Source organism: Blennius ocellaris (genome assembly GCF_963422515.1).
Source record: "Blennius ocellaris genome assembly, chromosome: 21".
NCBI classification, from domain to species: Eukaryota; Metazoa; Chordata; class Actinopteri; order Blenniiformes; family Blenniidae; genus Blennius; species Blennius ocellaris.
In genome coordinates, this window is record NC_137670.1 from 4,065,587 (window position 1) to 4,079,636 (window position 14,050).

The 14,050-nt window shown below is 42.1% G+C and overlaps 1 protein-coding gene across 1 annotated transcript in view; it reads right to left on the minus strand.

The window, feature by feature from the left end:
- sema4gb (sema domain, immunoglobulin domain (Ig), transmembrane domain (TM) and short cytoplasmic domain, (semaphorin) 4Gb) overlaps positions 1-14,050 on the minus strand; it is a gene marked incomplete at both ends in the record, with an annotated part of 32,379 nt that overhangs the window by 18,119 nt on the left and 210 nt on the right. The window contains one exon of the mRNA XM_080517593.1: positions 455-603. Coding sequence (XP_080373719.1) covers positions 455-603 — 149 coding nt within the window. The remainder of the gene's footprint in view (positions 1-454; positions 604-14,050) is intronic.

Genomic DNA, 14,050 nt, shown 5'->3' on the forward strand with positions numbered 1-14,050 from the left:
TGATAACCTTCGTGTTAACGCGTATCACGATCACATCTGTCTGGGTAGGTCAACCCAGGCTATATGTTTATCACGGGTCATTCTATAAGCCCCAGACGTGTTCTTCCAATGCTGGTAAGGCTGTTGACTTATTGATCAAAATGGACACAGTTCTTGTCGTCAATAAAAATCTCAAGCTGTTACTTTTTTCGCCAATGGTTACTGATCGGCAGCATAAGCGAGCACGCCATCCAAATTTCTTTAACCTCATCTTTTTCTTTGTTTGGCATAATTTTCCTTTAGTTGGTGCTATTCTGAGAACATGCCAGTTCACAGGCTTCAGACAACTGCAGACCATCGCATAGAGAGAAACGGTGCCTCGCCACAGCACGGTCGTGGCCACAGAGTTTGTTGATCTTGATCCTCAGCACAGGCCTTGATTCAGTAGCACTAACTCACTTTTTCAGTGACTTACCGTGAGGTTTGCAGGTGTGGAAATGTTGGACGTGTTGAGGGCGTACAAGGCCCCTCTGCCCCCCACATACAGCAGCCCGGTGTCCTCTTCCAGCAGCAAGGTGCTGTAATTCTGTGAGGAGCTGGCGAACCGAGTGCGACCCAACATATCTGTAAACGCACAGGAAGCACTAGGTTAGATAAGGGAGGGTTTCCTGTTTGAAGGACGAAGCTATCTGAATGTGTTATTCTCAGGGTCTGCTTGAGTTTAATTCAAACTGAAGTCGGTTGTGATTATATCACGTATGAAAAATGTTATGGGATTAGATGTTTAGTGTTGACAAGTTCAAACCAATGTCATGACAATTTCTTTTTAAGAGATGAATAGTATTGTATGTGTATATGTATGTAAAGAAATTGAGTGATATAAGGGTAAATTGCACCCATTCACGCACAAAATCGCATAGCAAATATGCACAAAACCATTTCATGCACGGTATTCATACACAACATTATCTTTCTCAAGGACGTGAAGATGAGGGATCCAACATCTACTAGTGAAGTGAAAGCCATCCTTTATTAACTTAAAAAGAACACTTCTTCCAATTCATTGTAAATATATCGAAATTATGTTTACCATCAGTATATGTTGGAAAGGTATACAGTATATTGTCTACATCTGCCAGCAGGTCATTGCTATTTTGATGTTTGACGACAGGAGAGAAATGGAATCAATACAGTCTAACAAAATATAATTTATCCATGACAATTGGAAAATAATTGAATATTTGCAAAATAATGTGGTGTAAAAAAATAGTGTACAATCTACTTATTGTTTAATACTACTTTAATTGCATAATGTGGAAAATACATATCTATCAGCTACTTATTTCAGCTATCCATTGTTTATTCTATTATTTCTGCATAATCTACTATACCATAATGTGCATAAGAACAACTTTATTGTGCCCAAGGCCAGATTCTGTGAAACAAACCAGGAAGTGTAGAAATAAATATGACAGAAACAGTTACTGTCTGATGAAACAGTCATGCATAAACGTTCCCTTATGTGAACGGGGTGTCAACAAATGGTTAAGATGCATGATGGACCACATGGGAACATGGTGTAAAATTAGTTTCTCAGGTTCATATTATCTGATCTGTGTCATGAGAAGCATTTATGAGCCTAATGATTTTTTTCCTCCTTACAGTCTTTAAAACCACCTCCTGATTTGCTTTAACCTTCACAAGGGCAATTCAGCTACAGTGAACGGATCTGATGGTTATCCATACTGAAGGTGAAAGGGTTGATCAATTTAAATGATTTTAAAATGTCCTAGTTGAGATGGATCATTTAATGCTGAATGCCACAACTTGCGGTTTATTGAGAAAATGTCTGACACAAAACTGAGACAAACCGAATCATGATCTACGTCAATGCCAATGATTAAATGGCAAATCCATTTAGTTTGACACTTGTTTTTGTGTGCTACAGTGAATACACACACCGCAATCCAAAGACTGAGAGTTCTGTTGCTGCTGTGGCAAATTTTGTTTTATCCTGCTCAAAACTGAGCTAATGTTTTCTGTTAATACCACTAAACACATCTAACAGAGTCAAAAACACGTTTCATGTTTTAGCAGGTCCACCTGTTTGAGATAAAAGCTTTTCACATTAGAATTCCAACTGCAGACACCCTAAAGTGGCCCTTCTTGGTGAGCCCAAACATCAGATCTGGAATATGGGGGGGGTTCGCTGAAAAGACTGTGGATGACACACAATGTGGAATGGGGGCATCAGAGGAGGTAAGAGTTTAGGGCATTCAGCAGGAATCGCGCTCCAGTACTGCCAAAACACATCAGCAGCGGTGCCACATCAACGTCATGTCAGGCTGTGAGTGTGAATGAGGGTGATGGGGGAGGGAGATTCATACAGTAAATGGGCCAAATGAGGGGTCACTCACTTGTCATGTGCGTTGGTAAAGCAAAATGAGCATATGATTTTACAATATTTTGATCTTCTGATACTGCTGCAGACAAACAAGATTATTTTAGTATTGCCCAATAATCGATCCGGGGCATTAAACTAAATATTTCATCGCACCGACATGTAGCACCTCGGAAATGAGGTCAGGGAGTACTGAGGAAAGGAGGACATGTTTTTTCCTGGAGGTACAGCAGATCTGTGTGGAAACAGGTTCACCGGGCTTTCATTTTCATTTCATTAAAAAACGATTAACGTCTTAATGACTGAGTCTGACGCGCAGAAAATCACAGCAGCAGAAAACAATAGAATATGTGAAGGCATCGGTAGTGTTACACTGAGGAATATGAGTCAGCAGAGTGGAGATGGGCACATTAATCTCTCTCTTCTCTGCCCCTCGTGAAGTGATGGCAGCATGTCGCTGCTCACTGTAATAAGACAACCTGTATTCACCCTCAACCAATCGATTCAGTGTGATGGGAGGGCCGGCACGCTTGTCGCACTTCATCTTGTCTGCCTTTCATTGGGCATCTGACCCGAGTGGAAAGACTCCAGGGTTGGAAAACAACAGTATAACTTCTGTAACTTCAGACATTGGTTAATCAATACAAGCCTGGACCATGGATCATAAATTTTCACTTAATGAGATTGGTTAGACAATCCAAAGCCACTTCATCAGCGAATGAGAGAGGTATACACTAATGCTTATTTCTAAACACCCCAAATAATCTAATTATGGAATTTCAATCAATCAGGCTAAAGTTGAAGTTTAGAAGATATTGCAAACAGCAAACAAAGTACATGATTCAGTGCATTGACTACATTGTTTCTAAGAGGTTTTAGACACAAATGATTATGAAGGAATGCACATCTGTGTTATATATTACTAAGGATTGTTTATCCTGACTACATTCCTTCATTACTTTCCCACTCTGTTATCAAAAAAAGATTAGCTTCATAGATCAATAAATCTTTCAGTCCTCTGTACTCCTTCAAATTGACAACTGGTTAACTCAGATGCTGCATAAAGTGTGCAAAACTGTGTTTCATTTGCAGGTGATTGATTAAGAATAACACCATGAGTGACACAAACAAGAGCATTTAAATGAGGGTTTTAGACCCTGTTTACATGAGGACGATCAGCTGGAAACTGCATTGCTTCCATGTTGTTTTGCTCGTGTTCATGATGGAGTGACCGGATCCAAACGGACAATGGCTGATGGCAGAGTACAGGTCACTGATTCTTTAAAGTACAAACATAGATAATCACACACCTTCACAGTTCTACCTACAGGTGACTTGGACACACCAATTCACCTTGAAAGCGTGTTTTGGCACTGAGGGAGAAAATGGGAGTACAATCCCAAGCGTGTGCAGAAAGGCCCCCAAGTTTGGATATGAACTGGGGATTTTGTTTTTTTTGCTGCTACACCTCAGTGTCGCGCTCAACTCAAGAGAGAATAAGCACAGTAACCATTATTCACATGTCAAAACACTAATTATTGTTTATTCGTTAGTACACAATTCAGAGTCCAAACTACACAAGGTGAAATCCGTTGGGATACTGAACATTTTTTTCTCACCTGCAAAGAGTTTGAGGAAGTTTATTACAAACTGTCAAATCAGATGTAAGATCCTGTCAAACCAGTTAAATGATGATCCCAACTGCAACTTGAGTTCATGCTTATGTAAGACACAAAACAAACACACACCATCTCCACACTTGTAACTCCTCTCTATACTATCACAACTGCCTTGTTGGATAATCTATTTCAATTCACAATTGCGATCACGACGACGACAGCGGGACTCTATGTGCATTCGATCGTGATTGATACGACTCGATGAAAAGTGCTGAGAGCTTCCTCAAAATCACATGGAGGACGTTTTGCGCGCCGCATGACTGTCTGCTCGTCTCAGTGTCACATGGACACGCTGGGTGACGACAGTAAGTAGCTCCACAAGCACCCGTCGCCTCTCCAGAAGACCACAGCCTGAGTCAGGCTCCAGTCTCTCTCACCACCCACCTTCCTTCTTGCCTGCCTTTTCTGATTGGTTCTTCTATCACTGACAGCCAGACAACCACAGCGGCCGTTCGCTGGTCAATAATGAGGGGTTATCATACTGGCTCATGCTGACTATGTGACTGAAAGGACATATACTATCTATATATAATCTATATATAATCTATATCTATATCTATATCTATATATATTCCACAGACCTTTATGTTAATTGTAATTTAAAAAGAGGACAGAGGTCTCTCTTGTGTTCAGTTCAGGGCAGGAGTGCAGCCCCGAGGCTATGTTATGTTTGTGACTGTTATGTTTGGTGGAGGATGAATTCATTTCATATATAGAAATTGCAGACAATGATTGTTGGGTGTGATCATCCTGAAAGCAATGGCACAAAAGCCTGACATCTCAATTCTCGTCTCAAGAGACAGCGTGACTTATTTGAGCTCTACAGCTTTAAAAAAGTTGAATGAAAGAGAAAACAGGATTGCTGTTTTCTGTAAACAAGCTGGCTTCGCGGGCAGCACCTGAAAGGACTTGAGGAGAGTTAACAAAGAGGCAGCAAGTAAAGCCAGAGACTTCCTCTGGTTGCTCCTTGCTACGTTTCCCAACATACATTTAGTTAATCTAATGTTTTGGAAGAAATCATGATGAAAACAGAATAAATGGAAACCTATTTTTAGATATATAGTTAAGACAAATTTTGAGATAAGCTACTTTGAACAACCTCTCTGCGTCTGCCCTGTGATGGACTGGTGACCTGCCTTCACCCATGTTTAGCCAGGATTGGCTCCAGCTTCCTGTGACTAGGAACAGGATAATGCAGTATATAAGAAGGATGGACATTGTTGATGACTTTAGTTTTTCTGGGTTTAATTTCTTTGCTCTATGGAACCATTTGGTATCATTTGGGGCAGTACACTACACTATTATATGATAACGCTGTTATGTTTGTCTGTCTCATCTAATATTTGTAGATATGGTTTGCGTTTTTGTTTTGCTTCTGTCTGTCCTTGTCAATTCATTAAACTGAAGGTGCACCAGGAAAGGAACTCGCCTCTGAGGTAGGACCAGGACACACTGGAGCTATTTTCGCTCAAAGCCGGTCCAAGAATGGTTCAGCGTCCCTGAGGAAGAGCTGCAGGAAGTCGCCATCACAACCCAAAGATGATGGCCACATGTTAGAATGAGACTTAATAATAGGAAAGATAAAACGGACGAGGCAGAAAAAGATGGAACGACGAAACAGATTTGTGGGCAGAAGAAACATTTAATGAATACATTTTTTCTTGGGGAGCATTGGAAATTGTTGCTCTCGGTGTGCTGCTTTCCAGCCGTTGTGCTTCGCTGTCGAAATAAACTCAAAAACCTCAATTCTGTGAACCAAACTTTCTAAGAATGATGGCTGCCGCTGCACCCCATCGTGCCGACGGTGCCAAAACTTCTGTGAGTGGCAGTGAAATCCACGGAGAAGACTGTGTGACTGTCACTTGTTATATCTCATCGCCAGTCAGCCTCAGATTTGAGTGCGCAATGAGCAGCTCCTCCAACGCAGCCAAAGGTCAGGACACGCCAGGGGGGGGATTCATCTGAAGGGTGGCTGGGGGCGCGGTGGCGGTAAGGACCCGAGACTCCCTCAGCAGGGTGCCCACTACACCACCCACAACCAGACACACGCTCATGTCGACCCGCCGATAACGGCGTGCAATAAAACGCAAATGACATACATGTGACGTGGTGTATGGGAGGAGAGCGTGATGGGGAAGTGAATGCAAAAACAAGCGGAAAACTCATGCATGCGCGCATAAAAATGCCTCAACTTGGACAGTGTCCTCCTCACGAGAACATGCAAGCATATTCTCTGAGATCGTGCCAAACGTAAGAGTTACGCAAACTCAAAGGCAACCCAAGGCAACGTCGCGCGCCCGCTTGACGTGAGTCATCCAAGAGTGAGCAAAAGCCTTGGTTTCTATCTTGTAAAAATAGTCGCCGCACCGCATAACGAGCGCACTGCCGATGAGAAGGAGTACGGTGACACAAAGTGTCCCCGGCCCTGCGGCGTCGCAGCCACAACGACCTTGGCCTGCGATGTGGCATGACGCAATCGTGTGTTATTTTGAGCCTCCTGATCTTCGGCGACAAAACACACAGACACTTCTTCACTTTAGCTCCAAAACAAAACAAACAAAAATGTCAATCTAAAAACCAAACGTCATTTTTTTGCTATGCAGAGAAACTGCATCACATGTTCATGCATATACACAAAACAACATTAGGGATCCTTCGCCAGTGTTTGAGCCCCGTTTTACCATCAGAACCGATTCATCAAGGTAGATATTGATGTCAGCAGAGTAAATTTGCAGCAGACTTGTTGGTGAAACTTTCTCAATGTGAATCTCCTCTTGCTGTTTTGTCACAGCTCAATCTTTGGATAAAAGTAGACCCCAAAACATATTGATCAGTGTTGTGAAAACAGATTGGTTTGGGTTTTAAATACAACATGATTAAGGTTTCTACTTTATACAGAGTCCTATGATCGGCTGTGACTGTAAAAATAATTTTTGCAGCTTTACCGATTCAAATCAGCATTTTTTTGGAGTGTGTTTTTCTCAACATGGCCATCGCTTCGAAGCGTTAATTAAAGACCCGAGCAAATCTCAACTGAATGTTCCCCGAAGCCACCATTGCGTATGCCCGGCACACACACACTCACAGACATGCACACACACACACCTACTGTACCTTGTGTTCGGCTCCAAAATCAATGAGGAAAGTCAACAGAGCAGCGAGGTGTGCCAGAAGCCTCTCAGCCTGCTGGCTGGTTTCTATTTACTTCTGTCATCTTGTATATATATGCATGAGTGTGTATGTGTGTGAGTGTGTTAATGCAGACCGACTCGTGCGTATGTTCAGAGTCCACCGCTCGATGAAGGAACGGGGTCAAACCGACAGCCGCTCAGAAACATCTGTCACTTTTTTTCCACGTATCGCACTTATTTCACCCATCATCTGCCTCCTGAGAAAGTGAGGAGATGTCTGTCAATGACTCAGACCATCTGAGCAAAGTGTGTGTGTGTTGTGTGTTTGCCAGGGATGAGTGTGTCTCCACACTGAGCCGTCACAGGTGCTGCAGCCAGAATGTGCGCACTCATGCTCAGACATATTTGTAATCCTCCGTGTGGGTTCCGAGATGATAGTAAATCCACTCTGCGTGCGTGCATGCGTGCGTGCATGTGTGTATGTGTGTGCGTGTGTGTGTGTGTGTGTGTGTGTGTGTGGTTGTCACATGGTGAGTCTGGTGATGACTGAGTCACATTAAAAGTCGCACACACACACACACACACACACACACACACACACACACACACACACACACACACACACACACACACACACACACACACACACACACACACACACGTGCTCACAATAAGATTGGGGAACCAATGCTGGAAGCAGAAATTGACTTAACTTCTTCAGACAGTGTCAGAGCTGTCAGCTGTTGTCATCTTTCTTTTCATTACGTAAGGGTCTATGTATTTCTTTACCAAGCTCATGAATCAGTGCAGGCAACTTTTGAGTTACGCAATCAAATATACGAAACAGTCTTCATGTAAAAAATCAAATTAAATCAGATGCAAATATATGTGCGTAATCTGCTGAGTCAGTTATTTTGAATGCCACACCATCTTCAGTTACAACATCAAAAATGCAGAAGTGGTCTTCAAACTGAAACTCGTTTCACGATTGCCTGACTATTAATGCCGACATGTGCTATGTACATTTTCCTGTCCTAAACTAATAATGGGCAGTTGTGGCAATGTCTACAATGGTATCTTAAATCTGAGGTCTTATGCTGTGCAGTGAGAACTGATCAAGGACGGCTGATAAGATAAAATAAGATAATCCTTTAATAATCTCACAGATGGAGAAATTAACAAAAAAGGTTGGGTTTTTTGTGAGACAGGTGATGACCGTTTTGCTGTCTCCAGTTCATCCTCGGTTTGTATCACAGTCATTGTTCCACCATTTCAGTGTGTGTGTTTATATGTTTAGTGCTGGCAGTGCCCCAGTTTCAGTTTGATCCAATAGAGAATAAATCAAAGGACAATTTGGTATCTGGAGTGTGTGATTTGTGTCTGTTTCAAGTGTAAGAATAATACTATGTAGTGTACTTAACAGCAACAAGAACTTGCAAAAACATTCATGTGCAAATGCATTTTATTGTGTCTTTTTATGTGTTAGAAGGAAAACGTAAAAGCTCAGACCATCATCCAATTGAAAATCTCTGGCATGACTTGAAAATTGCTTTTCACAGACACTTTCCATCTAACCTGACAGGCTGATCTATTTTGCAACGAAGAACGGTCAAAACCTTCAGTCCCTAGATGTGCAAAGCTGGGAGAGACAAAATGCAAAAGACTTGTAGCTGTGATTGCAGCTAAAGCAGATTCTACAAAGTATCGACTCAGGGGGGATGAATAGCTTTGCCCACCACACTTTTCAGTTTATTATTTGAAAAAGAATTTGCTCAGAGCCACTGAGAATGCAGCTCTTTGAGAATGGCTCGCAAGGAGGAACTTTTTGAAAATGCTCTGACTCCATCATTGTGCAAACAGGCAAAAGCAGTGAAAATAGACTTTGTTTTCAGAATGTTCCTATGTAAACATGAAACTTTTCTGAAACAGGGCCTGAGAGTTGTCTGTGCTGGTGAATCAGCACTCAATGAATATCACTGAAAACTGACGGATCAGATCTGAATCAGCACTAATATGTATTATAACAAGGCAAAAGACAGACTTTTCTTTTCTTAATCCAAGATGCCAATAAGAAAATGAGGTAACCAAAACAAAATATCTCTAGGGTTAAGTGCAACCACGTGTATTTGGATAAATTAACACTTTTAAAAATGTCGATTTTTCAGCAGCACAAAATTGGCACTATCTATTATAAATCAAAATATCTTTTCGGAATCCAACAAACAGAAAAATGTTTTCCCCTGGTGCATTAGGAGTCATAGTGTTCGCTACTGTCAATTGTTGTAATACAATGTCAACATTCAGGAGCTAAATTTACCACACGATTAATGGTGATACAAACACAATGCCTATTTTTTAAGAGGTTGCGTCAGAGCCAAAAGTTTCAGAGGAGTCTGTTGAAAAAGAGAGAGTGCAGAATGAAACAAAAGACATCTGAGGCATTGCAGAATAAAGCCAAATGCAACCCCCTACCTACATCCAGCCAAAAGTCACTGAGTTATTTCAGTTCTCACAATATTTGCGATTTGTGAATCACCCATGAGATTCACTTGAAGTCGCTCATCGGCGCCATCGACAGATAACATGATGGAACTCTCTGTGGATTTCAAGGTCCAAATCCTGAAGCTTCATCTTCAAGTGACAACAAACACTCCCAGTGTGGTGTAACAACATCATCACATGGCTGAAAGAAAGCTTAAACAGCGTCAATAAATCCACGCATGGCCAAGCTGCTAATGTTGCTAAATAATCAGTCTCCTCTTAGGTTAAAACGCAGTAAATGCAGCTTCTGGAGCTCTTTGGGAAGACAATAACAGACAGTGCAGTAGTAAATTGATGATTGTCTATTCAGCTCTGTAATTAACCCAGGAGATCTTCATCTACAAAAAGACATCAAGCAGAGGATGGGGGTGGGGTGTATCACTGCCTCCATAATAACGGTGCCAAACGACAAGGAATGTGACGACCAAGACCTCTGTTAGCACCAGACATCTTACAATACATCAATATTTTACAACTTGCTATTACTTCAGGTCTGGTGGTAGAGGCAAGAAAAATGCCGCTTGGTTCAAAACAGAACCAAGCGGCAACATCAGCCTCCACCCTCCAGCCTCCTTTATCCATGTCAGGGTAACTCGGGTTGGAGACCATCTCATGTGAGAATTGTAGGGGGACACACTGCTCAAGTCGTCAGAGGCAAGCAGAAAGATAGAAAATCAAACAAGCACTCACACCCATGACCAGTTAAAGTGCTAGTTATTCTAACATGCCTTTATATTGGCGAAAGAAGCCCTTCCATGCAAATTTTACACGGAAAGTTCCCATGTTTAAGCTGAAACAGGTTACTTAGTATGTGCTAAATAATATCATAAATTCTGAAATTATTAAGAGGGAATGTGATCCTTCCAACCTCTATAAAAGTGATGCACAAATCTCTGTTAAATCTCAAGGCAACACGTTGAAGCGGTTGCTTGAGGTGAAGCTTTATGTTCACATTGTTCCAAGATTTCTTTCTGCTCTGCACCAACTGTGGAGAGAATTATCTCACTCTTTAGCTCTTGAACGCTCAACTCTTTGCACCAGCTATCCATTAAAGATACCATCTGTCACTTGTTTATTATCCTAATTATCTTTGTGACTATCACTATAAACAATCCTGATAAAACATATGATCATTAACGTTAATGGTATGAAGGAAAGTATTGATCCATTTTTGTTGATCAGGGTCTTGGGAGCTGCTGACTATTGGCGGGGGCAGGGTACAACCTGGACAGGTTACCAGTTCATCACAAGGCAAACGCAGAGAGACAGATAGTTTTATAGTCAGCAACTGAACTCAAATGCATGTTTTAGTGCTGTGGGAGGAATCTGCAATACCTGGAGGAAACCCATACAGGCACATGGAGAAAACGCATCAATGCATTTTGAACTCAGGACGCTCTCACTGTGAGTTAACCACAGTACCACCATGTGGCCCTATAGGAAAGACGTGCTTGATGCAATTTTAGAAGAAAAACATGAACTCTGCTCCTGCCTCTGCTTGTTACTCGTTTCATTTGATCTTCGATAGCTTTTCTGATGCAAAGGTCCCGCAAGGATTCCATCTCAGAGTGCGTGAAGTCATCTGGTGTCATTTTTCTTTCCTAGAAATTTGAGCTCTCTTCTGATACAGCATGTCTTTGTCCTCCCACTCACGCAGGCCACCAGGAAAGCATACTGTAAATTAATGAGCGCCCCCTCACCCCTGCTAAGCAACATAAGTCCTCCCACAGAGTCTCCCATAGGTAATAACACCCACATATCATCTTTATGGGAGGGGAACCTGCCTCTTCCTTTCTCTGCTGATGTGCATCTCGACAGGGAAGGGACGGAGACAGTAAATGCATGTGTGGAGATTTTACACGGCACTAAATGCACACAGACGCAGCGCACGCCTCTTGAGGCTCTACGCAGAGACTGACGAAACGCGTGTTGACACACGTGCACAGTCTGCACTCTCACATGCACTCACACGCCTCCCCTGATGAACGGAAAGTAGGTCAAGGACAACTTTCCGCGAGGGCAAATTGAAAAATAAAATCTGTAAGGATAGACTGGCTCTGCCTGCAGCAGGGAAAGTGTGCATGAGGAAGATTCTGAGATGTGTAAATAGCAATAAGCATGACAGCTGTGAAGATGCTTTCACAACAGAACACAAATTCTTCGTAATGAAGTTACAAACATGCTATGTGGTGCATAGGCTGATTCTGATAACTGAAAATAGCAATCAGAAATAGGATTTGGAGAAAACAGAAGTCATGGGACATTTGGAATTTGTGCATTTTTAGATCCACAGTGTCTTCCATAAATATTTCTCACTCAATGTTCTCTGCAGCGCTGCAAATGAGCATACTGTGAAGGAAAACTTGGACCCTGAAGGAGGATCGCCTCGCACTCAAGTAAAAATAATCAAGGCTGGATTGAGAAAATGCAGCAAAATCAGTAGAAGAACGGAAGAGAACATCTTCCCCTCTGATAGATTTTCACCTCTCAGGGATACTGTGGTTCACAGTTTCAAACAACACACCTTCCATCTCCCAAACATCATCTCATGGTGCAATACTCTCAACAGCTCTTATGACATTGCACCTGAGAGCCGGCTGGCAGTGGAGCCTTGTTATCTCCACCCGTCCGCTAATAATACTCATCCTCAGAGGACCGAAGAGAAGTGCAAGAGGGGTGGAGTGGAGGTAAGAGTGCAGCAATCCAAGTCTGCAATTGCTGGAGTTCCCTTCTTGCTGCAACTGCAAATGGTAGCATCTGCCGCAGTGATGTGGCGCGAGGAGAGAGGGAGGGGAAAGGTGTGAGGCAGAGGTGCTGATGATGTGTGTAAATATCATCCACTCTCCGCCAAAATATACCCATTCAGCAATATTTACCGTGTGGTCACCAATCAGGCCTTCTGTGCTCAGGCTACTCTGTTCCGAAGGCCTCCTTTCTATTGTTTCATTAAAAGTGTTTGCTGAGCCGTGTGATCTAGGACAGGGCATGAGAGAGGCGATTAATAACTCGGAGCATGAAGGAGCTGTCTTTGGGGCCAACTTCGAAAACTGTGCCACCTCTTTAATGGGGAGAGGAGGAAGTAGGAGCCGGAGCAGCAGCAAATAAGGACAGTGAGGTGAGTTTTTGGAGCACTTTTTTTCATATGAGTTTGCGTGGATGAAACTCGAACAGATTATTAAAAATGGCCCCAATGGAGTGAAAAACAACCACAATTGTACTTCATACTTTTGTACCCGAGTACATTTTAGTAGTATTCTTATTTGACCGAAAAACTGGAATAGAGTCTTTTCTTCCACAAGTATCTGTATTTTTAATTCAGTAAAGAACGAGGGTGAATTTGCCAACTTGTTCAGAAACCCTTACAATAAAATTTTTCATGTTTTCCTCTACTTTTTCTATGATGCTTTGTGGGATGTAAAAAAGACATTTGATCCCTTAAAATCTCCCAAATGAGACACAGAGTAAAAGCTCTGTCCAAATAGCATACAACAATGCACTATCCATGTAAGTGATCGAACTAAACAAGAGAACTTCATCAAATACCTTTATAAGCTTCTTTACATGCTTTATAACAGACCAAATGAAATATCAATAACAAACCCATGTGAACTGGTCTGGTTTTCAACAGAAGCCTAAAAATAGATACTGCTTCAAAAGGATGAATGTTGTCAGAATAGAAGAAACCAGTAGTGGAAGTCCCTGTTGGACTAAAACTAAAAAAAAAAAAATACTTGTTATCACTTGACAGGTCATATTGTTCATAAATTAACAACACAGTGAGTTACTTGGGCTGTTATTATCCTCTACACCACGAACTGCAGTGTGAGAGTGTGAATGATGGATGGGTGAATGGGTATTATCCTTTAAAAGTGCTTTCATTAATACCGATGCCAACAATTAAGTTGATGCCCGGTTTCAAGTTTTGAATAGACCCTAACCCATTTCACAATGAAAATTCCCTTTCCAATATATCCGCTCTCTCTGCTGAGCAGTTCAAACCATGTCAACCTGACCTCTCTTGTGTCACCTCTAAATTGCTCAACCTCAGCTGTCCCTCACTCCTAATAGAAATAACTACTTGTTCACCTCTGCCTCTCCAGCTCGGCCTCCTGTCTCTCAGGCAGACCCACTGTCTCCAACCTACACGTCAAAGCAGGCCTCAATACTAATTTGTACCCCTTCCGTCTCCTGCTGCCGTCCCTCCGTCACACATCGACCTTGATACTCGTCTCCACCTTGAAACCTGCTCTTCGCCTCTTTCGTTCCCTGAAGGGCCTAACCCACATACAGTATATGAACTCATCTACGTTCACTACCTC